Source organism: Anabrus simplex, chromosome 6 (assembly GCF_040414725.1).
Source record: "Anabrus simplex isolate iqAnaSimp1 chromosome 6, ASM4041472v1, whole genome shotgun sequence".
Classification (NCBI taxonomy): Eukaryota; Metazoa; Arthropoda; class Insecta; order Orthoptera; family Tettigoniidae; genus Anabrus; species Anabrus simplex.
In genome coordinates this window covers 168,665,475-168,693,008 of record NC_090270.1, presented here as the reverse complement: position 1 = coordinate 168,693,008, position 27,534 = coordinate 168,665,475, and the positions used below count along the sequence as shown (strand labels likewise).

Genomic DNA, 27,534 nt, shown 5'->3' with positions numbered 1-27,534 from the left:
AGTTTCAGCTGATGGAAGGTTTGTTTACGTAGTACAAAATACACTTCTTGGGCGGGAAACGAAATATTCAAGGCTGGCGCGCATCAGATAATACAGTTCCAAGGTTGCAGGAAATACGTTTTATCAGGAAATTAGCACCCAAGAGTGAGAAATCCAAACCTCAGACATGTTGTATCGCGTGTTCAAAACACGGTGAAAAGAAGACATCGGTGTACTGCTGCCAGGAGTGTGCCTTGGGTCTCTGTCTTGAAGAGTGCTTCGAACTCTATCACACGGAACTAAATTACTAAGGAAATGTGAAACAATTATGTAATTATCTTCATGTACATAGTTCTACCATAAGGAATTCCAAATTTCGTGAATATCGGGCTACTCTTATGCTAGTAGTAACGCTTTAAGTGAATCAATGTATTTCAGTCGCGCGTAGTTGAAATCTCATCCGGCCGCGGGGTAGGAAGCTCTTTAAACGGCTGTAACGCTGAGGGGTTAACAGATCAAAAGCAGTCATATTATGTTGAAGTTGTATATAAGTGAATAGTTCTTTTTTTTTTTTTTTTTTTTGCATGTCCAGTCTGATGTTTTATTAATAAATGTTATTGTAATTTTGTCCCGATTTTCATTATGCTGTGTCACCTATCCAATCACCTATAGCCCTGCAAATATAAATTTCATAAGGTCTGTCCCGAAATAGTGAAGATGGCCCTGTGAACGTTCCACCCGTTGGGACTCTCGCTCCGCCGACTGAGCGACCGCGGAAAAGGGGACAATATATATTCTGTGTGTTCTATAAAACTGGTGATTTTAATGCACAAAATGTTTTTTATTTGAACTGATAACTAGGCAAGTATACAGTAGCATTTACTCAAAGAAAAGAATTAATGACAATTCAACAAGAAGGCATGTATCTTTCACATATTCTATGAAAAATTCCCGACCTAGAGGAAGAAAAGCAATATATATATAAGGATTTGATGTCTGAAGGCTCCATGACTCAGGGGGAAGCTCTTTGGCCTTTCACCACTGGGCTCCATGGTTCAAATCCTGGTCACTTCATGTCAGATTTGTGCTGGAAAAAGTGGAGGCGGGACAGGCTTTTCTCCGGGTACCCGGTTTTCCCTTTCATCTTTTATTCCAGCAACACTCTCCAGTATCATTACATTTCATGTATCAGTCATTAACCATTGCCCCAGAAGAGTGAGACAGGCTTTGGCAGCCATCACAATTCCTATCCTTGCCGCTAGATCGTGTGGCGTTACAATTAATAAATAAACTTGAAATCTGTCGTGTACGTCTTCGTATTCCTGTATAATATATTTGGACTTTTCGTATGTGTTGTTAGGCCATTGGCTCGGCACATTTGACACTCCTAGGTTGGTAACATAGTGCATTCAACTGCCTGATAACTGTACGTTAACGATATCTATCCACGTGCTGTGGAACTTGTGGTGAGTTTGAACGCTGTTAGACAGATAGCGCTTGACTTTCTGCACTCACGCCTGTGCTCCGTGCGCTCGGCATTCTGAAAAAGCGACTGTCTGCTTGCTTGTCTGTTTTTTGAACCGACTGGAGTTAGACGCTTGGTAATGTCTACGCTATATTGCAAGATGGATTTTTTGGCCATGGGAATTGGATAAAGTGTGGTTGCATCCCATTTTCAGGGATTAATTGTACATATAAAAATGTAGTTATATTTAATTTGTTGTAAAGGATGTAGTCTTTACAGTAAAATTAATTTGGTCGTGTGACATAGTGTTTGCTCGGTGCACTGTTCACTTTTGGATAAGTTGGCAATTGTGTTCTTCATTCATGTAAGTACTACATCTTATTTATTTGTGGATATGTTTTTGCTAAATTTTGTACGCACCTCGTAGTTGGAAGTACTTATTTTTCCGAGGTGTAATTTTGTCCGTTCTTTTCGTCATGTGCATTTGTATTTTGGAGCCGTAGTATGTGCATTGTGACATCTTGTTCTATTTATTTTCATTATTTTATTACGGGTTCGTTTCTCCTCTGTTAGGGAATATTTTGAATTGTGCACCGAGCAAGCCCTGTTGACACTAATTTTCCCTAATAATAATAATTTTTATTATAGTGTAATTTAAGGTAGATAAGTATATTTTGGGCTATTTGGAGACAACAAATTTCTTTATTATTCATATTACGAGTGGTGTTTCTGTAGTATGTAAGGACATTGTTAACAGAGGGCTTAATAGTTCATCATTCTTGCTTTGTTGAGTCCTCTTATCACCTCGAACCGTGTCTGTTGTCATTGTTGGTTATCTGTTCTTATCCTTGGCTGGTCGTTACGTAACCATTGTATTATTGTTTTTATTATTATCTTATCGCATGGGAGTCTGCCTCTGAATGCCGTTGTGTTAGGACCTATCGTTATTGCACTCTTACGAGTATGTGATTACTAACATTTTGTATTACCTGACCGGTTCTCTCTTGAAGTGTACGGCATATGAACTATGACTTCTCGTTTCTTTCTGTTTGTGGTTTTATGTTGGTGATGCTAAATTTTACTATGTTATTCGGTTCTATTTCTGGGATATGCTATGTGACTGATATTTTTCATCAGGGATGTCCTTGTGATTGATTTGTGCGATGCGTTTTGCATTTTTCATTTTCTGCTACGCGTTCGGTGTGGTGAACCCTCCCTTAAGAATGGTCCTTAGACAATTTATTTATTTTAAATGTAGATATCGGGTAAAATAATAAATTTTAGGTTTATTTAAGGAGCTCCTTTATTAGTTAGGTCGCTAGGGTTAGTATTTCATTCTAGAAAAATTCTATGTAGATTTTGTACTATTTACTTAATTTATTTATTTATTTATTTATTTATTTATATTAAGAGATATTATATTTATCATTAAAGACCTCACCTTAGTATTTATAAATTATTTATTCTTATTTACAAAGCACTAAATTTAACCTAAATTATCTTCAAAAGAAAAGAACTGTAGAGATGACTTAGCCCTATGTATTTATTTTCATTCACTAGAAATTTAAGCTGTTTTTCCTAACTAAACAAAATTAATTTATTTCATCCAGTTATTTTCTGCTAAATATGTAATAGTTTGTAGTAATTTTTGAATTAATTATTGTATAGTTTTTTGAAAAGGGTGTACAAAGTTTTCTTGTAGATGCTTGTTCTGGTTCCCCTTATTGATCCCAACCTTTGTTCCTTGGGAAATGGGTCCCTTGTGTTAAATATTCACTCTTCCGCATTTATTTTATTTTATTTTGTGTTTTGGTTGCATTTTGATTTTGTTGCTTCCTTGTTGTGATACGCTTACCCCATGGTGTCACTAGCCGGACACCATTTTGCTATCACTTGTGGAGGGGGCGTGTCAATCGAGCTTCATTCATTCCATTCCTGACCTTCGAGCTTCATTCATTCCATTCCTGACCTGGTTGGAACTGGAAACAGGCTGTGGAATTTTTCATTAGGATTTGATGTCTCTTCTGCTGTATATACTGAGAATCACCATGCTATGTACCATGCACTCCAGCCAGATGACTTGAGTACCGTACAGCTGAGGATGTTGAGGAAGACCCTGATATCTGAAGAAACTGAAATATTTTATTTACAGTGGTATTAGTTCAATATTTGATTTAACTGAAGATCTAAATACCTTTTGTGAAGGAACAAGATATCTATTGTAATTGGGTAGCAAAGGTGATTTTTGGGTAAGTACTGAGTTAGACTGATAGGAAAGTGGACAGACAGACAGACAGACAGACAGAAGGATTGAAAGGTGCTTTTTCCCATGTGATGTCATAATTATTTGGAGGAAAGAAAACTTTGTGACAAAAAAGAGAATTAAAAGGAGCAAACATTACAGAGTAGATGAATCTATTTAATGCAAGGTTATTTTGTTTGCTTGCAGGTGAAAAGGACCTAAGTAGACAGTTAAATGATGGAATTACATCCTATAAATAATTTTCCTAAAAAGTTTAACATGTATACTCTGAGATGGTAAACACTAAAGTACTGTATATGTTAACAGGAATATTTTTCCTTTTTATTAGGACAAACACAAAACTCTGGTATAGCCCACTCTCTCATTCACTGCCTCAAATATAAAAAGGTTTTATCAACTTTTCATTATACAGTACTTCTTTATAAATCAGATAGTAGACATAATAGCCATTTGATTTTATTCAAGGACTGAATCAGCTGCATATAAGTCGGAGAAAGGCACTCAGCATGTATTATGACCACAAGTGGAGTCCAACAGAAGAGTGCACTGTCCCTATTACTGTTTGTCATGGTTATGGATGATATAATGAAGAGTATTAGTATATTTTGACTCATATTTAGGCTATTGTTATGATGGGTTTGCCACACTCAAAGGCATTTTAGAGCTACTGCTAGCAGGAATACAACCTGCCCCTAGCATGGAGTAATGACACCTTCTATAGCCACTTCACTAGAGTACAGATGCTACCTTCAGTAAGATTTTAGTAGTATTTCCTCTACTGAGGGCCCATTATCCTCCTGCAATGGCTCATCCGCCCAAAGCTTGTGATAGTCAATTCTGGTGGTGGTGGCGGTGGCGGCAGTGGTATATGATAATGACACAAAAGTAATGTCCAACAGGCCAAGCGGATAAGTCTGGATGTTGATGTGAAAAACTACCAGGAAGTAAATTAAAGACCAATAGTCAAAGGCCGTCAAAACAACACAGCTCTCTAATTCACCTCATAAATAATTGTGCAAGGCAGAGGAGATAAAGAGGCCCATTAACACACAGAGGAAACAAAAACTTACAAGATTATTATCCAAAGGGGAATTTCAAGTTCAGGATTAAAGGAATAATTTGAGGGAGTAGCTTTCTCAGCCTCACAAAAAATACCCCCGTTCCCTCTATATTCTTAAATAATCATAAATAGTGAAACAATTTTGACTATCAACTTCCCATTAATAATTAGCGTAACTTTTCTTTTTGTCACACAGCAAGAAGGATCAACATGATCCATTAAAGAATAAAGTATATGAGCTGCAATAGAACATCACTGATAAATGCCAAATTACCCACTAAAAAATAATTATCACCCAAGCCCAACCAACTATATAAGAAGGGATCCAGGCTATAAGTATGAGATCTAGTAAAGGGAACAAGAGTTTACATCTAAATATACTCAATAAATAAAAAATGTAAAGTTGCCAGAGGTCAAAGAGGATGGAATTAGTAATGGCTACACTGATAAGATTCTTAATATATTATGCCACTAATTAACAGCTTAATTATTTTACAGAGTAAGAATAAATGTTAGAAAGTTCTTAATTTAAACAAATCTTGTGTAGTGTCTCTCAAAACACACAATGTTTAATCATAATTCCAATAGGAAGCCAAGTTTTTCAAGTAATCTCACGAGTACTAAGTTCAAGTGCAGGTAAGAAAGTACAGTGTGATGAAGGTGTGCTGTGTGGACAGGAGTTTTTCTTCAGCCCAATGGATGAATAAGACCGATGAGCTGGTTGCCCAGGCTGATGAGAAGATCTTTTAGAATTAAGGCAGGACGAATGGTATAAGCTGTTGGCCACTGTAGGGAGTCAGATTATTTCCCACCATCTAACTTCACACTAATACTGACATATGGTTTAACTGCCTGGACATTGGAGAAAAGCAAGAGTAGGATCCAAGTAACAGAAATGATGTTACATGAAAAAACAGATGAAACAGGGTACACAATGAAATGGCAAAGGGAGCTGGTATTGGGAGATGCAGGACACAACTTGATTCAGAGAAGCTGAAGTGGTCTGGGCATATGATAAGAATGTCAGAAGAAAGAATGCCAAAGCACCCAAACAAGGACACGATGATAGGGAAAAGGGCATCTGACTCATTGGCTGAATGGTCATCATACTGGCCTTCGGTTCAGAGGGTCCCGGGTTCGATTCCCGGCCGGGTCGGTGATTTTAACCTTCACTGGTTAATTCCAATGGCTTGGGGGCTGGGTGTTTGTGCTGGCCCCAACATCCCTGCAACTCACACACCACACTTAACACTATCCTCCACCACAATAACATGCAGTTACCTACACATGGCAGATGCCGCCCACCCTCATCAGAGGGTCTGCCTTACAAGGGCTGCACTCGGCTAGAAATAGCCACACAAAATTATTTTTATAGGGAAAAGGGCTAGAGAGCAGCCCAGAATTAGATGGAAGGATTCAGTGGGGGAGTGCATTAAGGACAGAGGAATCAATGTTGACAGAGTGTTCAAAGAGGAGTGGTGGAAGGACATAGTAAAGTGGAGGGCATTAGTACACTACCCTTCCCAGAGGTCTGGAACAGGAAATGGAGGATGATGATGCATAAACTGTGGCATCAAGATTCATCCACCTTGGAATACTATAATACCTCGCCAGCCTTGTAGCCATGTGTTATTGTACTCTCTGTGCACATGTGTGCCTTCCTTGCCATTACGTCGTCTCCTCTATATATTCGCCCATGTTCATTAACAATTTGCCTTAATGTGTACCTCTGGTGTGTGCAGTTCAGGAGGTCGACATATGGTAGGCCGTCCTTTCCCCTGTGGGGCGAAGTTTATAATTTTTATTGGTTTGGGCAGTGTAGCTCATGTCTGTTGCTGTTTGATTAGGAGCAGGCAAGCCCTTTGGTCAGAGTGTATTTCAACATTTTGCTGCCCAGTGCAGTTGTTATTTTGCTGCTCCTGTTCTGAATAATTGCAGTCCAAACAATCATAGAAGTGAATTAACCCTATTTCAGAAAAATCTTTACAGAAACAAAAGCTATTAGAATGTAAGTTATCAAACTCCATCCAGCAAGTAAATTGTTTATCATCATTATACTCCATACCTTTTACCAGCTCATATTTTATGCTGAGCCGTTCCATGGTCCAACACCACAACTACCACAACCATAATGGCCAGCCCAAAATATGAACCAGCAGTTACACTACTGCCCCAGTTCATAAGTAACAAGTGGAAGCACAATCAGACACTATACACTCCACACAAAACAACAATAAAGCAAGGAAAAACCTTACCTTAACAAGGGGAGAAGTGTCGCAACAAACCGCCGATAACTAAATTAACCACTGTACTGGACATCAGAACACAAAGAGTGAAAGAAAGAACACCTTTACTTTAAGAAAAATAAAAAAAATTAATTCATGGTATTAAATGACAAACCAACAACATCATCCTTAGAGAAAAATTAATCAACAAGAAAATTAACGTTTAAAGTTACCTGAGTTATAAAATTAAAACTAAAATTGCGGATCTGCTTTCCAAATTAAGTTAAACCAAAGACTCCAAAAATTAAATTAAATCGTAGCCTTGAGATAACATCAGTAAGGTTTGTGTCAAGTGCAAGTAGGATCTCACATCAGCATGAAAATCCATTTTCAATATTAATCTTGGTAAGATAAATACCTCAAAATAGGAAACTGAAATAAGCAGAAAATAAGTAAATATGCGTGAAAGCGCACGACGAAAACATCCCAGAGCAAGAGTAGGGGAGAAAATTCATTACACGACCAACATTACATCAACTGAACCATGCCTACACTCAAGAAGATGACATAATAACAATAATAATAATAATAATAATAATAATAATAATAATAATAATAATAATAATAATAAGAATAATAATAATAATAAGAATTACAAAATACATAATAATTACATAATAATTCACATTACCATGGTAACAACAATACAGGTAAACAGTAAATGCCCAATGGCGGCATATGGCTGCAACAAAGGATTAGGCAAAATAGAACAAAAGAAAATCAACCCACCCAAACAGAAATGAAATACCAGAAAAATAAGAATTATCCAGAGAAAAATTTAAGGCTCAACAGAATAAAGCAAATTAGAATTTCATGCTCATGTTCAACCCATTTAGATTAAAGCTACCTTAGCCTGATTAGTGGTATTTCAGATACACATATTAAGCCTATTCATGGGTGAAAACAATTCCATAAATTTACACACAGCTTTTACAATCACAAAAGTTCAATTTTTGAATTTCCTGAGATACTTAATCGTCCATATTATCGTTTCTTCCAAACGGATTAAACATACAGTAGACGCCACAAGGTTGTAAATTTCCAAGCACAATAAGCAGATTACAGTTGCACGAAGAACTTTTGAAACGCAGAATATTTTCAATATCACAGAAGATGAAGTTTACGGTGCTTCCAGTACTTACTTGTGTACATCCAAAATCTTAATACAGCATGATACTCACAGAAGTTATCTCGCTGGTCACATAACTAAATAAGTTAAGAAAATTATGAGGATGATATCACCAAATAATAGGATAAAGGCAGAAGGGTGTAAAACCCACTACAGCAGACTTTAGCCTGGGTCAAAATTCCCTCCCAAGCTCAAACATTTTGGTAGACTTCCAAGCGCGTGTTCTCGCCATCAGCTCTTGCAACGAACTCATCTCATAATGGCCTCCAGCTTTGTTGCATCGAGCTAGCCGTACACTGATTGGATGAGACAACAGTGGGAGGAGCGTGCAACTTAGTGCATGGCCACAAGAGTGCAGTACACATCAGGAATCATAGAAATAAATTCACTTTCGTTAGCGAATAAATGTATGGAGTTTTAAACTAGTTCTTTCCTGTCCACAGGCCAGAAGAACACATAATGAGGAACGAGTAATTCCATAATTTATTAAAAAAAACAATTCTAGTTTTGAAATCTGTTCCATAAATTTATTTTCCTGAATTTATTTATTTCTATGGATAATCATTTTGAAACAACTACTGTAACTAATCACTAAATCACATGCTAACTGACTAGTTTATGATCATTCAACAAATGCAACTGCAAGACCGGAATACCTTTTTTCAGCTACTTACATTAAATAAGATGCTAGGGGCATTTTGTCATTGCACCTCAAAATAATGTTGAGGGGAGAAATACTGACCCGTAGCACATCTATCACTTAGAACGAAAGTTCATTGATAAAATTAATGCAATACTGAATCTTAAATGAGAGAACCTTTCTTATCAATTCTAAAATGAAATATTATCACATAGTGGTTTTTCTAGGTCCAGCAAAGATTTGTTGACAATATTGCTGCTGTGCCAGTGTTGAATCAAACGGAGGTGTGGAGGGGGTAGATCACCCCTCCCCCGCATGACCACCAAGTTTCTCTCATCTCAAATTATTGCATTCCTGTCCGGCTCCGTGGCTAAATGGTTAGCGTTCTGGCCTTTGGCACAGGGATCCCGGGTTCGATTCCTGGCACGGTCGGGAATTTTAACCATCATTGGTTAATTCTGCAGGCACAGGAGCTGGGTGTATGTGTTGTCTTTATCATTATTTCATTCTCATCACAATGCGCAGGTTGCCTATGAGCGTCAAATCAAAAGACCTGCACCTGGTGAGCCAAACATATCCTCGGACACTCCCAGCACTAAAAGCCATACACCATTTCCATTTCATTGTATTCCTGCCAAAATCCATTAATCTCAAAACCAATTTTTAAATTTTCCACAAGATTTAGTTAGAAAATAAATCTCAAAACCAATTTTTAAATTTTCACAAGATTTAGTTAGAAAATAGCCGGTGTGGCAACTTTGATTTAGTATATTAGTATTTCAATGGTAAAGGAAAATTTAAAAGTATTACAACTGTTTTATTCGTGATATAATTTGTGCCTATGATATTTGCATTCCACTTCTTCCACCTGTTAAGTTTGATATCTCTCCCCTGGAGAAAAGTTGCTGGATTCAACAGTGGCCATTGCAGATGTATGATAGTCAAAGTATACAACCCAGGCAACCAACTTTTTTTTTTCTCTACACATTCAACATCAGAACATCAACAATCCACAGGTTTCACCTGGCTGACAATAGGGATTGTTGTACACGTACACAAATCAATTTAAATATTAACCCTTTTAGACCGTGTACACACAATTGTGCGGATTCGTATTTTATTTATGTCTGAGTTATTTGACATTTTCTTGGCGCTAGACCGGACTGCAGTGCTTGTGTGGGACACATAGCATGTACTTCAGCTGTTTTTATTTTGTACTTGACCACCAGGCGGCACGAAGAAGAGTTCAAAAATACAGTTCATTAGCAATATGGCGGGAAGCAGTAATACCTGAAGTAAGCATTTATTTATTGCATTCATATTAATCTAGAAGCTTTACTGAATATCAGAATATAATCAATGAAGTACGTAGATTGTGTAGCAAACATAAATTGTGAACTTACAACATCGTACGTAATACCATGAGGTTTTGAATGTTGATACGCACATATGTGCGGGCTAGGTTTCCTTACAGCCAATGCATGCAGGAGTGCTGGGTGCTGTCGCAAAAAGGACCGAGAAATAAAAACTCGTACTCTATATGAGAAATGTAATGTATAAGATTTTAATTGTTTAAAATCGTTCCACACTGTAAAATAGAACATTTGATCATGTACATGTGCATATTCACATGCACTGAGTTGAATTTTTTATTTTTTTATTTTTTGCAAGTAGTGAATGAAGTCCTGACACGCACAATTGTGTGGGTTCTGTTTTTCAGCTGATAGATCGGAGCGTCTGAAGAAGTACTGGGAGGACCGCAAAGCCCGAACAATCCCTTCAAAGAGACCTGAACGACGGACTGACTAAAGTGATCCTATGTGGTCATAAAAGAAGAAAAAGGAGAAGAAACTGTAATAACATGTATTTGAGAGTATTTTAGTAAGTTTTTGACGTTTTGACACCTCCAGATTTCTTTCAGGTCTGACGACAAGCTGCTGTTGCCAAAAGGGCAGTAATAGCAAAACTCCTTCTCAATGTAGAAAATGTAACGTTTACTTGTGTTTAAACGAAGATTTAATTGTTTTAAATTATTCCCCACTGTAAAATAGAACATTTGATCATGTACATATGTATATTCACATGCACTGAGGTAATTTTTCTTTTTTGTAAGTAGTGAAGTAAGTCCTGACACGCACAATTGTGTGGGTGCTTTTTTTCACATGTTAATTTTTATTTTGTAGAATAAACTAAAAATATATATATTTAAGAGCATTTTAGTCAGTTTTTGACGTACGGACAAAAATTCACACCGCCAGTTTTCTTTCAGGTCTGAAAGGGTTAAATCAGTAACAGTCACTCAGTACCTTGCAACATAGTACCAAAATAAAGCATGGATTAATAGTGATTTATATTTAATATAAGGTTCCATAATATCTGGAGATAGGAAATGGTAATCAACAAAATTAAATTAATATTTTAACGGCATATTTCTGATGATAAAGTTTATTCTACCGATCATGGAAATCAGAAGCCAAGATCCGGCAGGAGTGCGAACAACAATGATGCCTCTCCAATCATCATCCTGTAAAATCCTTGCAAGGAAAATAATAAATTCTTTATTGGTACACAGAATGTAAAAAAAATTGCTCAAACTGGGGAGATTGAAGGAACTAAAAAATTCTAGGTGTATGTGAGACAAGATGGGCTAGCAATGGTGAATTCAGATCTGAGGACTTTAGAATAATTCATAGTGGCAACAATAGAATCGGAAGTAGTGGAGTGGCAATTGTATTGAGTTGTAAATGGGTCCACAATGTTGAGAATACTTATCATATTAATGACAGAATCCTAATGGTGAAAGTAAAAGCCAGACCAGTAGACTTGGTCTTAATACAAGTGTATTTTCTCACTACCAACATTAAGGATGACAATGTAGAAGAGGTGTATGATGACATCGAAGAACTATTTGAAATAGTGGACAAGAACGCCAATGTTATTTTGATGGGTGATATTACTGCTTCTGTAGGTTCAAATGAAAATATTCAATACAGTGGTAAATTTTGTCTGGGAGAAACAAATTCAAGAGGCAGAAGACTGATAGAATTTTGTGAGCAGTACGAGATGTTTACATAATGGGTGAGTCAGCCGCGCCTGACGTTTATGCAGTTAGGCATCCCACCGAACGTCACTGGTGTCATTATGGTCCATTCTCCTTTGTCATATACCAAGAACAATCGCCTTTAATCACTCACTGCACCATTACCTTTGCAAAAACATGTACCGTATGAGACAGGCATTTACACAATGCATCAAACTGTCATATGATTATGTAAAAAGTATGTGTCAATTATGAGCTTTCAGTAGGGTATGAAATGAATGCTAAAAGTGATGGCATACTGATAGAAAACGTGTGTGCATTTGTGAAGCGGCAGTAGTAGGCCATCTAGTAGGGTCTCTGGAAACCTACTCGCTGGAGTCACCTTGGTGTCATAGGTTAAGCGCGGTGCTGTTAATAGAGCTGCATTTGGTAGGTGGGTTTGAATCCCACTCGAGCCTGTAAATTTTATTTGCATTTTGTACTTCGAGAATCATCCATAGAGCCGATGTATCCGAATTCCCTCATGTTGTGGGTTATTTAATTAATGAATTTATTTATTTATTTATTTATTTATTTATTTATTTATTTATTTATTTATTTTATTGTTCTAGGCCATTAGGGCTGCTTATGTGGATGTTTTATAAGCAGGTCTGGATGAGGATAGAATGGTTGGGGGTTTGAATCCACTTGACTGAGCAACAGCCTGCTAGCGCAGTAAGTGTTCGAATAGATGGCCTTCTGCAGTAATGCACCTTTCAGCATGCCATTGAACTGCCATTTGGGCTCTTTGTAGCATTATAGGTGTTACAGATTCACAAGCTTCTGTAATAAGGTTTCGAAGGCTTTCAGGACTTTCTGGCTGCTGAGCGTACACTACATCATTCAAATAGCCCCATAGGAAGAAGTCCAGTGGCATCAAATTCGGTGATCTAGCAGGCCAGGTGATAGGTCCTCCCCTTCCTGTCCATCAACCGGGATGTGTAACATTCAGGTAGTTACGAACATCTGCTTACATGTGAGGGGGAGCTCCATCATGTTGATACCACATGGTTACACGCTCACCCAGGGGCACATCCTCTAGCGGAAATGGTAGTTGGTCTTGAAGAAACTATAGGTACTGGGCTCCTGTCACATGATCCTCAAAGAAATATGGTCCAATTAGGTGATCACCCAGTATACCACACTAGACTGATATACCCACAAAGACGCACACAAAATGCTGTCAACTTGCGTACACGGATTTATTCACAGTTATTTACAAATTAAATACACATAACCTTAATCACTGCCATCACAAACAAAACACTTCACTACGTAAAGATCAACAAACCACCATTTTAACAACTGCCTATCACGGAACCCATGGAGATTACAACCTTGACACAGGTGACCGCTGACTGCCACAGCATGTCAGCACAAACACAACATGTGGTCACAAATACAACTCCTGTTAAACCACAACACCAACTAAACAGTAACTCGTCTCTACCATCAAGACCACATCCCTTATATATGTGCCTGGCCAGGCTTCTAGAAGGATATGTTACAAAATGCCTTCTCGTAAATTCTAGAGTGCTTAATACATAGATAAAATGTACAGAATATTCTACCATCATCTAGATACGTCATTCTGGATGTTACAGTGTGTTTCACAATACTGTAGTGGATTACACATCATATATAAAGGTAATAATAAATTATATACAGTTCTTACATTAACTAAACTCATATAAATGTCTATATACAGTACATGTTACATGACATAACCTCACAAACAATGTGATCATCTGACTACGTAAACAACAACAACAACAACAACAACAACAACAACAACAAAAACAAAAACAACAACAACAACAACAACAATAACAATAATAATAATAATAATAATAATAATAATAATAATAATAATAATAATAATAATAATAATAATAATAATAATAATAATAATAATAATAATAATAATACTCTGCAAATAACCTCAGCCTTTGTGAGTGAGATTAACTTCTGAAAGTAACCAGGGGAACCCAAGCCCTACAGAGCACGTCCCCAGGTGGCGGATAGGGGGCCCCTACAGTTTGTAGGGCTGGTTGAAATACCCAATATAACCCGCGGATCAACGGGTAGCCAAATTCCTGGGGGCTTTAAAATACTGGGACACCCTCTCTCCAGGGGTCATAAATATGGAGGGCCCTAAGCCTGGGTTATAGGTGAAGTCCTCAACGGCATCTACGGTGGAGAAGATGACCTTCGGTACGGTAGAGATGGAAGAAAGGGAAAACCTTGCCTAGGGTTACTAGGTAAAAACTGGTCAACGGTCTCAATGGCGGATGAAGAGAAGAATCTCCCAACGGCAGAGAGGGTGGATGAGCTACATCCAAGAATTGAATCTTGGTTGAAGAACATAAGATTCCCCAGGCGTCTGTTCCCAGATTGGGTGTCCTTAGGTCAGTGTCTGTACCCCAGGTTAGGGGCGGCTGGAAGGATGCTCCAGGGCTCACAACCTTGGTTGTAAACTGATGACTCAAGTAGTTACCCCAAACGCATGTTTATCGTTCATGGAAAAGTATAATGTGAAACAAATTACCTCAGGTGCACCGTTGTGCACAAGCAGACATTTGGATTCTGGGGAGTCTACAGCATTACACAGAGACGAGTCAGAGCATCTTAGAACCTCAAAAAAATCAAATGCAAATACCTGAATTTCATAGCCACTTTCAATGCTAATTCTCTTCTTAAAACTGGAAAGTTAAAACACCTTACAGACATGCTCAGAAATCATCGAATTATCATAACAGCACTTCAGGAGACTAGATATATAGATGAAAACAACTTCAACTCTGAAGGGTTCAGGATATACAAGGGAAAAGTTGGTCAAAGAGTCATGAAAAACATGCCACACCTAGGAACTGGCTTCATAATAACAAGAATGTCCTGGATTCCATAGTCCAGTTTGAGTCCCAGTCTGAAAGACTATCAACTTTGGTTTTCAAATTTACCAATAGAAAATACACTATTGCGAATGCCCATGCCCCCATGAACGAGGACAACAGAAAGAACAAGGAGAAAGGGGAACTCTTTTGGGATCAATTGGATGATGTCATCCAAAGGGTACCTGAAAAACACAACATCATACTAATAGGAGACTTCAACGCCCAGATAGGGAAGGAGAGAAAGTATTGACATATAGTCAGGAAATACCAAGTGCATAACAGGATCAATCAAAATGGTGTCAGACTTATAGAGTTGTGCCAAGCCCACGGTATGATACTGAAATCCACAGCTTTTAAAAAGCTTCCTAGAAAACAAAAAACGTGGATCTCACCAAATCCTAACTTGGGTGAATTTCAACTGGACCATGTGGCTATTTGACGGAAGTTCAATAGGGAGATACAAAATGTCAAAGTCCTCAGGGAAGCTAATTTGGACTTGGATCATTACATGTCGAAGATAAAGATCAAAATCATCCCCAGAAGGAGAGACAAGGTCCTTAAACACACAAGCAAACGATATGACCCGGAAGAAAATTCAAAAGAATACAATCTTGCGACAAAGAATATACACAAACAAAATTGGGATAAAATAAAAAAGAACTTATTATCAAAAGCTAAAAAATTTGCCCCTATAACAAAAGTTTAAAAACATGCTTGTTGGTCGGAAGAATGTGACGATCTATTGAAACAAAGGAAGGAAGCCTGGCACAAATGGTAGTCGCAACGAACGGAAAGCAATAGACAAAATTTCTTGAATGTCAGAAAGATGGACAATAAAAAATTCAAAATAATTAAAAAGGCTTAAAAAAACCAGATGCTTATTCAAATAGATGACGACTTTACCAAAAACAAGACAAGAAGTTTCTACAAAATCTTTACACAGAGAACAATGAAGTACAAGCTACTGACTCTACAGTTATGGGACAAGAATGGAAATATAGCACATAACAACACTGATAACTGCAGGATACTAACCGACTACTTTGAAAATCTCCTCAACTGTGAAACGCCAGTAGAAAAAATGACATTTAATATCCCAAAAAATACCAATCCTGAATCACAGCTACCAACCTTCGAGGAACTAGAAAAGATCATTTTGAGCCTTAAAAACAACAAAGCATTGGGAGTAAACCAGATTACAGCCGAACTTTGGAAGAATGCCAACAAGGAAGCAATAGAATCCCTACAAAAAGGTTTTGAAGAAATCTGGGTCAAAGAAAGAATTCCATAAGAATGGAAGATGGCCCTCATCCACCCAATCCAAAAGAAGGGGGATAAAATGAACCCCAATGACTATAGAGGCATATCACTTTTGGATATTACATAATAAAAGGTATTCTCAAAGGCCTTACTTAATAGGACAGAATCACAGTTAGATCAATTGGGTGAATATCAAGCGGGATTCAGAAAGGGGAGATCCTGTCTGGAACAAATCCTGAACCTTAAAATCTCATAGTATACCAGAAATCTAGGGCAAAAACATACATCATCACTTTTATTCGCTTCCAAAAGACATATGACTCACTAGACCGGGAAAGTCTCCTTTCTGTACTCGAAGAATTCAGTCTAGACAACAAAACAATGAACCTCATCAGGGAAACTCTCACATTTTCCAAAGTCAAATTCATAGGAGAATTGTCGGCTCCTTTTGAGATCAAAATTAGTGTCCGACAGGGTGACGGACTGTCCCCCATTCTGATCAATTGTGCCTTGGAGAAGGTAGTCAGAGAATGGGATAAGACAACTAGTGATGGAATTCAATTCGGATCGGTAAACAAGGGTATCAAGATCAAATGTTTAGCTTTTGCAGACAACATGGCCTTACTAGTTGAGATGTGGGAGGAAGCCAAGGAGCAGTCCTTCGAACTGCTGAAGCAAGCAGAGAAGATAGGTCTCAAAATTGCCTTTGGAAAGACCAAAATAATAACCAACATTAAGAATCCTCCAAAATATTTGAAAGTAGGGGAACAAAAAATAGAGATCGTCACAGATTTCAAATACCTTGGTGAATGGATCAGTTGGAATGGTCTTGAGAAGAAAGCAATGGAATCTCGATGAACCAAAATAGAAACAGCCTTCCAGCTTACGAAAAACACCTATAACAAAAAATCCCTCTCGTGGAATTCCAAGATCAGACATTATAATATAGTAGTCAAACCTGAAGCCCTTTATGCTGCAGAAACTCTGTCTATAACTACACATGGTCCAATGGAAAAGTTGGAGATAAAGGAAAGGAAAATACTACGAAAAATTCTAGGCCCCAAATTCCATAATAATGAACTTTCACACACCAGCAATGAAACCCTGTATAGGAAATCAGAAAGGCTTTCCAACACAATAAGGAAAAGGAGAATGGACTTCTATGGCCACATCCTAAGAATGGATCCAAGAAGGATAACTAAAAGAATCTTCGACTATTTCCGTAATAAGAAAACCAAGCTGAACTGGTTGAAGGAAACTGAGAAGGACCTACAAGAATTCCAAATTACAGAAGAGATGCTTGTAGATGAATCTGCAAAGAAAATAACCAAAGGTAAAATAAAGAGGTTTCAGGACAGGGTAAAGCCCAAATGACTATGCAGAATTTCTGAAGAAGAGAGGAAGGCAAGATCTGAAAGAATGAAAAAGTACTGGGAGGACAGGAAAACACAACTCACTAACAACTGATAGATCTATCGTACCACAAAGAGGGTGAAACGGACAAGAATAATAATAATAGTAGTAGTAGTAGTAGTAGTAATAATAATAATAATAATAATAATAATAATAATAATAATAATAATAATAATAATAAATGGATGTAAACAGTTCATAGTCATACATTACAAGTCATAATAATAAAAATAATAATAACCATAAAATAATAATAATAATAATAATAATAATAATAATAATAATAATAATAATAATAATAATAATAATAATAATAATAATAATAATAATAATAATAATAATAATAATAATAATAATAATTTGAGCTCAATACTTGTATTATTTACCCAAAGGGTTAAAAATATTGTTTCCAAGTTATATCAGTCTATTACACTTGCATCAATATCTCCCTATAACTAGAAACAATTCCCAAGTCTATCACACTCGTCGACTTTGCCTTGGTCGTAGATTGCATCTTCTCTCTTCCTCGACGTCGCTGGATGTACCCTCCTTCTCTTGACCGGATTGTGCCATGTCGGGGGTCAGGGTTACCTCGCTGCCAGCCTCTTCTTCCATGATAGTCAATGCAGTGTCCTCATGACCAGACTGTGCTGTGTCATTAGTAGCCTCTCCTCCAGGTGGACCCATGACAGTACCAGGCTTACTCTGTATGCGCAGCAGTTGGGTGACTCGTCGCAACTCTAATGCGTGGACCTTGACAGGAGGGTTGGTCCTTAGTAAGTAAACCCCATGACCCACCTGCTTATCCATCTCGATGGGACCAATCCACTTAGGTGCGAGACCTGCATGAAATCCTCCAATCTTATTACTGACCGGGTGGTTACATCGCAGTACCTGTTGGCCTGGTAGGAAGATCTGGGTCTCTTCGATATCTTGAGCCTTGGCCTGGGTAAGGGATCTCTTCACAGCCATAGCTTGCTTCTCATTGATGTCCTGCTGCTGCTGCCACTCTGCCAGGGAAACAGCTGCATCAGCTTGACCAGAAGTGGGTGGTGGACGAATCTCCGAATCCCCGGTGTTGTATAGCTGTCAACTAAGGAACAGCTCCACTGGGAACTAGCTGGTGATGTGGCTGATGCGTCGTCACAGGGCAAAGAGTGACTGCGTTACTTGATGGTCCCACAGTTGATGTTCTTTGTCTATTAGGCGCACCCGTAGCATCCTTTTTAGTTCCTGGTTCCGTTGTTCCGTTGGATTGGCCCTTGGGTTGTAGATAAGGGTTGTCCAGTGCTCCACACCCCATTTGGTCATCATTTGCTGCCACTTCCTTGACGTGAACTGTCTCCCATTGTCTGACAGAATACACTGTGGATAACCGTAGCGGCTGAGTACCTCATCTTGTAGAAGGCTGGTGATGTGTCCTGTCATGGCTTCTGGTATCAGAAAGGCCTCAATCCATCTTGTGAAGAGGTCGGTGATTACTACAAGTCCTGTTTTACCCCATGGTGTTCTAGGGTAAGGACCCATCAAATCCAGGGCTATGACCTCCCAAGGGCGTTGCAGGCATCTTCTTCGCTGACTGGAATCTGCCTTCCTATTGCTTGCCTTGGTACAGGCACAGATGTAGCACCCCTTCACATAGTCCAGGATGTCTTTCTGCATGTTGACCCACAAGAATCTTCATCGGATAGATTGATATGTCCCTTCACCTCCTGGATGTCTGGCTTCAGTGCTGTCTTGGAACTTCTCGAGGATGTCCGTCATGTGCTGTCTGGGGATCACCACTACTGCAGGCATGTCGGAGAGGTGCGACCTGTACATTAACAGTCCTCTGTCAACCAGTGCGTCTGCGTGTTATGAAAGGTGTTGCTCATAGGGTCAGTCGTGCTACAATAGCACTGCCTGGCCCAGTGAGGCAAGCAATGGCAAACTACCTCATTCCTCGTCTTGCCTAGTACGCCTCATTTAGGTACTGCCATTGGTTTTTATGGTTTTCCTATAACTGCATAGCCTTTGGTGGTGCTATTTGAGGATCCAACCAGCCTCTGGGCTGATGACCTAACAGACAATAACAGTCAACCCGGAAGTCCTTGCAGCACATTTTGAATTCCCTCGGGACGAGTCGACTATCGGTGTTCTGTCTCCTAATCCACTATGTCATGGTCCTACAGGGCTTACCTTGTTCTCTCCACTGTTTGATTACTCCCAGAACAAGTTCCTTATTGATGGTCATAAGGACAGGTTCCTTAGGTTCACTCTGGTGTTTTTGTGGGAACTCCCTCTTGACAATGGTGCTCCTAGTTTCAGGATCCATCGCCGGGTGCCTAGATAAGCTGTCTGCTCATATGTTTGTTGGCCCTGGGACGTGACACACATCAAAATCAAATTCTGCAATTAACAAAGCCCATTGCATCAATTTAGATTTTGAGCCAGAGACCGAGTTCAACCATTTGAGAGTGGCGATATCAGTGTAGAGCTGGAACTTCCTTCTCTACAAGTAGCCTCTGAATTTGCCCATGGCTCACACCACGGCTAAGGCTTCCTCTTGGCAGTGCAGTAGAATTGTTCAGTGGGATACAGCTTTCTGCTGGCACACTTGACAAGGTCTCTTCCGCCATCACTCCTCTCCTGGAATAACACTGCTCCTAAGCCGGAGTTGCTGGCGTCCATCTGCAGGCTCATCTTTTGTTGAGGGTTGGGATGGGCTAGACCGGGAGTGTTGCATATCGCAGCCTTAATGTCTTGGAATACTGACTCTTCCTTGCTGGTCCATCGGAATGGGTGGTTATTATGAAGTAGATCGGTAAGTGGTATTGCTTTCTCTTCAAAGTGTGGCATGAAGCTGCTATACCATCCACACAAGCCAAGGAACTGACATACTTGTCGCTTGGTCCACGGGCGTTCAGCTTTTTCGATAGCTCGATTCTTCTCCGATTGCCTTTCTAAGCCTTCAGATGTTGGGAGATGGCCAAAATATTCTACGCGGGACTGGGCGAAATGGCACTTCCCCGGTTGGCAAGTCAGTCCTTGAATCTTCAGTCATTCCAGTACTTTCCTCAGACGTACAAGGTATTCTTGAAAATTCTTGCTGTGAATTAAAATGTATTCTAGATACAATTGGCAAAAATCTCCAACATATCCTGATAATACCTCATCCATCAGTCGCATGAAGGTGGCAATAGCATTCTTCAATCCAAAAGGCATTACTGTAAACTGGTACAATCCTCTCAGTGTCATGAAGGCAGTCAGTGGTCTAGAACTTTCTTCGACCTTCACTTGCTATTATCCGGAGTTGAGATCCAGTGTGCTGACCACCCTAGACCAACTTACTTGTTTCAGCGAGTCTTTCAGGTCAGGCATGTGGTAGTCATCGCTAACGGTCTTCTCGTTCAACCTGCAAAAGTCCACACACAGTCGATACTCCCGATTTCTTCTTCTTCGGTAGGACAGTAGGTGAAGCCCAACAGGATGTAGAGGGTTCAATGAGATCTTGCCCTTCCATCTCTTGAATCTTCTGGATGATGAAGTTGTGCTTGACCGGGTTGATTGGATATGGACGATGCTTGATGGATGAGGAAGTGCTGCATTCAATAGTGTGTGTTACCATGGTAGTCCGTCCTATTTTATTGGTGACGACTTCTGGAAAGGCCTGTAAGGTGCATCTCAACTCCTCTTCTTCACTCAGTTGAAGATGTGTTAACTGGATATCTCCCAGGTCTATGTCGACTTCCATATCCTTGCGAGTCTGAAGATTTTCATCGTGCCAGACGACCCTCAGACATCTGTCTTTTCCCAAAAAGACTTCATGAGCTGCATAGTCTAGGATCACCTTGTATTCCACCAGAAAGTCATGACCTAATATAATGTCAGGTATCAGGTTCTGAATCACTGCAACATCAATTACAATAGGCATGTTCATTCATTCAGTGGTTAGGTTAGTCTGTCCTTGAATAGAACAGGTTACCTTGTCCGCTGCTCCCACTGCCCTTCCGAGATTGTGAGACTTCAAATGCGGTAATAATCTGGCGACAGTCCTGTTGACAAATGAATGGCTTGCTTGGCTGTTGAGTATGGCCGAAATTTTTTTGTTGCCTATCAAGATGATAGCTGGGCAGGATTGGCCTGTTCTACTTACAATCTGACCAATCCCTCTCCTACTTGACCAGGGTTGCTTGTCTGTCATGTCTTGAGATGCATTCCTAATCCCGTTCCCATCCCCCCCTCAATCCAGAATGGGCCGGACCTAGTTTTCCGACGTCAAGGCTGGGCACTTGTTCTTTAGGTGTCCCACTCTTCCCACAGTGGTAGCACTTCCTAACTGTGGTGGTCTCTTCCGTAGCTTTGCTCTTGTGTTCCTCCTCCAGCTGGGCGATGATTCTGCGTAGATCATCAAAGGATCTCGTACTTTCACTAGGGGTCGAATCTTATTGTGTAGTAGCTATGTGATGTCTGGTAATATCTCGTTTTTCACTTCCTTTCGGGTGCAGACGCTTGAAGAGTTGGTACTTCTGTAGGAAGAAGGTGCTAGCTTCATGCCAGTAGGTTGTGCCTCGGTCAGTAACTTCCTTTTCACGGAGCTCTTCACCCCTTCGGAATTAAACCTAGCAAGGAATTCCCTCTTGAAATCCATCCAGTTTAAATTTAAACCCTTCAAGTTATTCCACCAAGTAGTGGCTTGCTCCTTTAATCACGGTGTGATGAGTTGCACAAAGATGTCCTCTGGTAGATTAGTCCTTCCTAACAGACAGACCGATCCCTCGATGAAGCTAGTCAGGTTCTCTTCCAGTCGCCTGTGGGATTCCGTAAGGCTCTCTACTATCACCTTCGGGTCTAGGTGTGCTGTATTGCCGATTAGATTTGAAGGGTTAGAGGTGTAGTGATACGTCCTGTTTGAGTTAATCTATCTTCTACTGTGTGAAGGATGCTTTCCCTTATATTCTGCTCATCTCCCTTGATGGTCGAAAACTGGTTTTCTAACCTTCCTTCAACAGCAGAAATACGGCTCCCAAAATTTCCCTCGACGGCAGAGATACGGCTTTCAAAATTTCCCTCAATGGTATAAATCCTTCCCTCAACCTGTTGCTTTATGGCAGAAACCTGGATTTCTACCTCCTCTTTGAGGCTCGGATATCCCCTACCAGCTGGCTTACTCTACTATCGATCTGGTCAACCTGTCCCGTATTTGACCTGATGTTGAATATCTGCTGCGATAATCAATTGGTGACGCCACTAATTTGTGATGAAATGTTGTCATTTTCGGTTGAAATTTTCGATTCTAGGTCCTGTTCAACTTTGTAAACCTACGTGTACACTCGTGATATTTGTCCGGTTAAAGTTAAGTTAGCTTGAGAAATTTTGTCATTTACTAACAAAATTTTGTCTGCAATCTGCTCTGTTAGGGCGGAAATGATGTCTGAAATTACGTCATTTATTTTCAAAATGTTATCTGTAATCTGTCCTGTTAGGCCATAATTGATGTCTGAAATTTTGTCTGAAAGTTTGTCATTTACTTTCGAAATGCTGTCTGTTAAGGTGGAATTGGGTGTCGGTATCATGTTCATTACCTTAGAACACATTTTTCTTATTTTGTTCTGTCTCCAAATCTTCGTCAACTTCGATGAAAAACTTTCAAGGATCTTCTCCTTTTTCGATGAGATCTTCCCTTAAGGGAGATTTCTCTTGGTGAATTTGTCTTTGAGTTGTTTCACCGACATATTTTCTAGTATCACTTGCATTTTGATCTATTTCACACTACAGTCTTATTCACACGTAAATTCTTATGTCGTCATCATGATCGCCAGTTGAATTAGGCTTATCCACAATGATGCACACAAAATGCAGTCAACTTGCGTACACAGATTTATTCACATTTATTTACAAATTACATTCACATAACCTAAATCACTGCCATCACAACAAAACACTTCACTCTGAAAACATCAACAAACCACCATTTCTAACAACTGTCTATCATGAAATACATGGAGACTGAAACCACTGCATAACAACTACCAACTTTACTAAACCAATTCACATACTTCAAACACTCATTAGCACGATAAGCGTCTGATCAGAACAACTCCTGTTAAACCATGTCTCTTACTAAATAATAACTCGTCTCTACCATCAAAACCACATCCTTATATATGTCCCTGGCCAGGATTCTAGGAAGATATGTTTAAAATGCCTTCTCGTAAATTATAGAGTGCTCAATACATACAGAATATTCTACCATCTTCTAGTGTCAAAGATACGTCATTCTGGATGTTACAGTGTGTTTCACAATATTGTAGTGGGTTACACATCATATGTACAGGTAATAATAAATTATATACAGGTTCTTATGAGGGCAAAGTTTTCAGTATACAGTATCATGTTCCTTTAGGGCACCTATAATGTTTAACTGGAGCCTGCGTGGCTCAGACGGCAGCACGTCGGCCTCTCGCTGCTGGATACCATCGTTCAAATCCTGGTCACTCCATGTGAGATTTGTGCTGTACAAAGCAGAGGTGAGACAGGTTTTTCACCAGGTACTCTCGTTTTCCCGGTCATCTTTCATTCCAGCAGCACTCTCCATTCTCATTTCATACCATTTATCATTCATTAATAAATCACTTTGGGAGTGGCGACCCCATCGTTCTAATAGCCTATATATGATTAATTAATTCATCTATCTATCTATGTATCTATCTATCTATCTATCTATCTGAAAGTACACAGGGTTTACACCCAATTAAGTACCTTCTTGACATTCAGTAACAATCTGTATCTATGAAATTAAAGTTTAACAAAAACAGTGTTAAAAATCAACAAAAAACAAAATAGAACAAAATTAACATTACATATCATACTACTTACAATTTTAAAACAATGAAAAATTCACTAAGAAATCACACGGTAATCCAAAACAAAAGACAGTACAAAAAACAAAGAAACTTAAAACACAAATGAGTACACTGGGAAATATGATAATAATAATAATTTCGTGTGGCTATTTTTAGCTGAGTGCAGCCCTTGTAAGGCAGACCCTCCGATGAGGGTGGGCGGCATCTGCCATGTGTAGGTAACTGCGTGTTATTGTGGTGGAGGATAGTGTTATGTGTGGTGTGTGAGTTGCAGGGATGTTGGGGACAGCACAAACACCCAGCCCCCGGGCCATTGGAATTAACCAATGAAGGTTAAAATCCCCGACCCGGCCGGGAATCGAACCCGGGACCCTCTGAACCAAAGGCCAGTACGCTGACCATTCAGCCAACGAGTCGGACGGAAATATGATGAATACCAGAAAGAAGGAATTATTAAAAATTTACAAATTGTAAAGGCAGGCTTCTAGTTTCTTGCTGAATTCATTATCTGATTCGGTGAATATATCGACTTCTTTTGTTACAGTGTTATAAAGCGTTGTCATTTTGATGAAAGGTGAATTTGACTGATGCAATGTTTTTGACCTTTGAACGTGAAATAATTGGTGCTGACGTGATCTTGTCTGTGGAACATGGAGTAAAATGCGTTTCAACAGGTCCAAAGAATCAAATTGTCCTATTAAAATGTTTCTTAGTATTTGTATAGAAATTTGGGACCGTCTGGTTTTCAATGAAGGAAATTGAAATACAGTATATTCCTTAATAACTGGGTTGATGTGTCGAAAGGGCAAAAAGTATTAAAAGTTTTGAAATAAAGATAACGTACAAACTTGTCTTGTACAATTTCAATAGCATTCACTTGTTGCTTTGTGTATGGGCTCCAAATTATTACAGAATATTCCAGTATGCTCCGTACTAAGGTATTATATAATTTATTCAGTACAGAGGGCTAGGTAAATGGTCTCGAAGTTCTTATAAAAAATCGTAGCATTCGGTTAGCATTCTTTGTTATTGTATTGATATGATTGTTGAATGTTAGCTTAGCATCAAAAATTATACCAAGGTCCTTAAATGTTAAAAGCCTATCCAATTTTTCTCCCCGTATATGATAGGCTGAGACTTCAAATTCCTTTCCCCTGGTAAATGTCATGTATTTACACTTACTTACATTCAAAGATAAATGATTAATATCACACCAAGAAATGACATTATTAATGCCCTTTTGCAACTCGTCCTGGTTTTGGTGGTCGCTAATATATTTGTAAAGTTTCAAATTATCTGCAAAAAAGTAAACAGTTAGAGTGGCAAATATTGTCTTAATTAGAATTAATTAGAATTAAAAACAAGAGCGGTCCAAGATTTGAACCTTGCAGAACACCAGAAGGACTGATAAAAATGTCAGAAATTTCATTTTTAAATGAATAAACTGTTGTCGATTTTTTAAATATGAACACATTAACTGCAACAAGTGTTTACAAAAACCAAATTTATACATTTAAAAAAATTGAAATTATGATTCATTCATTCATTCATTTGCTGACCCTGTCAATAACTGGAACACAGGTTGTAGATTTTCATTTTTCATTTCATAATGTTTAACTATATATTTTCTAAGCTACATAAAAGTGCAAGTTTGGTTTTTAACCCATTTTCCTTTTTGAAACTTCCTAATAAACTAATGGCTGACAAATTCTTCTTTACCAAATACAGTACAGCACTTTAATTTTATGTAGTCAAAAAACCTTTTCATCAATCAAAAGTCAGCTACACTTCTTGCAGGTAAACTGAAGTTCTAGAATCTTAATACAATCTATTCTAATACAATATTTTCTTTCATTGCTAGCAGTTGAGGAAAGCAGAAAAGGGTCTTTACTTTTCTCCTCCTTATGTCATTTACAATCAGGTACCAGTGCATTTACACATATAAATAAAATAAAAATATCTAGGTAGGTTTCCTGTTTTTGAAATTTTGTTCACTAGTTTCATAATATGGCATAAAAATATCGACTTTTACTTCTTTTTAAGCAGAACAACACTCTGATTTATGAATGTTTTGGGCAAACAGCCCTTCAATTGGACAACAAAATGCTTATCCACTATGCACTTACTGGAATTCTATAATACCGTACAACATGAATATTACTCCTGATAACTAAGCAAAGTTTCTGTGTGAAAAATATATTAAAAAGCAGTACTGTTCAACGTACGATTGTCAGCTTCTCTCCTCTTCTGTCCATGGCGAAGTCCTCTATGAAAAAAATAGATCAAGGTTAGTTGTAATTATTATTTAAAATTGTACTGGAATACAATATGGAAAGATGAGTAGACAGTTCATAAAATTATAGATGTGAAACCTGTTTATAAACTTAAAATACAATCATCTCCAAAATGGAATGTACAGAATGTGGCTAGTGGGCATATGAAAAAGAAGTAGGTAGCTACAAAGATAAACATAAAAAGATATAGGATACTCCTCATTGACAGGTTAGATTTTTGGATGAAGGCAGCAGTAACACCACGTAGTGGAAATGACTGGCAGCAGAACAGACAGAGCACACCTCAACTATCATCAATAGTCAGTCAGTGTAAGATAAGTTTTAGGGATTTAAGACTTTGTAGGCTATCACATATTAAAGCATTTGAGGCCTAAGTTTCCAACCCTCGTTTATGATTCTCTTTCCCACATTCTTTTACTAATTTCAATAGCCATCTTTATTATATTCCCAAACAACAGCAGTTTTCTCTGTATAAAGATTACAACGAACATCATCATTGCCAGCAGGTTCATTACTATGACAACTGAACAACACTTCCACGTCAGAGATGGACTTCATAATAGAAACCTGACTTCAGGACCATCTCCATTATTATATCTCGTGCAATAAACTGCATCAGACATAAAATATTTAAAAACAGATTTTCTATAATTGTCGTTATTGACTGCTAAAACGAATTTTTCTGAAGATATTCGGAAGTTTGTGAAAAATGTAATAATCGTAAATATCTTTGCTATTTCTCCTCGTATGGTGAAAGGGTATGAAATATATAACTTCTTTTTGTACAGTAATACGCCGAATGTTGGGCGGCGGTAAATAGCCTGACCCACTATAAGGACCAACAGCTAAGGGCAGAGGAGTCCTTAGGGCCCTCAGTGGAGGAAATGACACTGAAACCCCATATCAGCTGTAGCGTCTGTACTCCAGA

At 38.6% G+C, this 27,534-nt stretch overlaps 1 protein-coding gene across 1 annotated transcript in view; it reads right to left on the bottom strand.

Moving 5' to 3' along the window:
• Window positions 1-27,534, bottom strand: part of LOC136875921 (uncharacterized) — a 163,537-nt gene that overhangs the window by 45,043 nt on the left and 90,960 nt on the right. Inside the window, exon 6 of the mRNA XM_068228255.1 lies at window positions 26,538-26,578. Within this exon, the coding sequence (XP_068084356.1) occupies window positions 26,538-26,578 (41 nt within the window). The remainder of the gene's footprint in view (window positions 1-26,537; window positions 26,579-27,534) is intronic.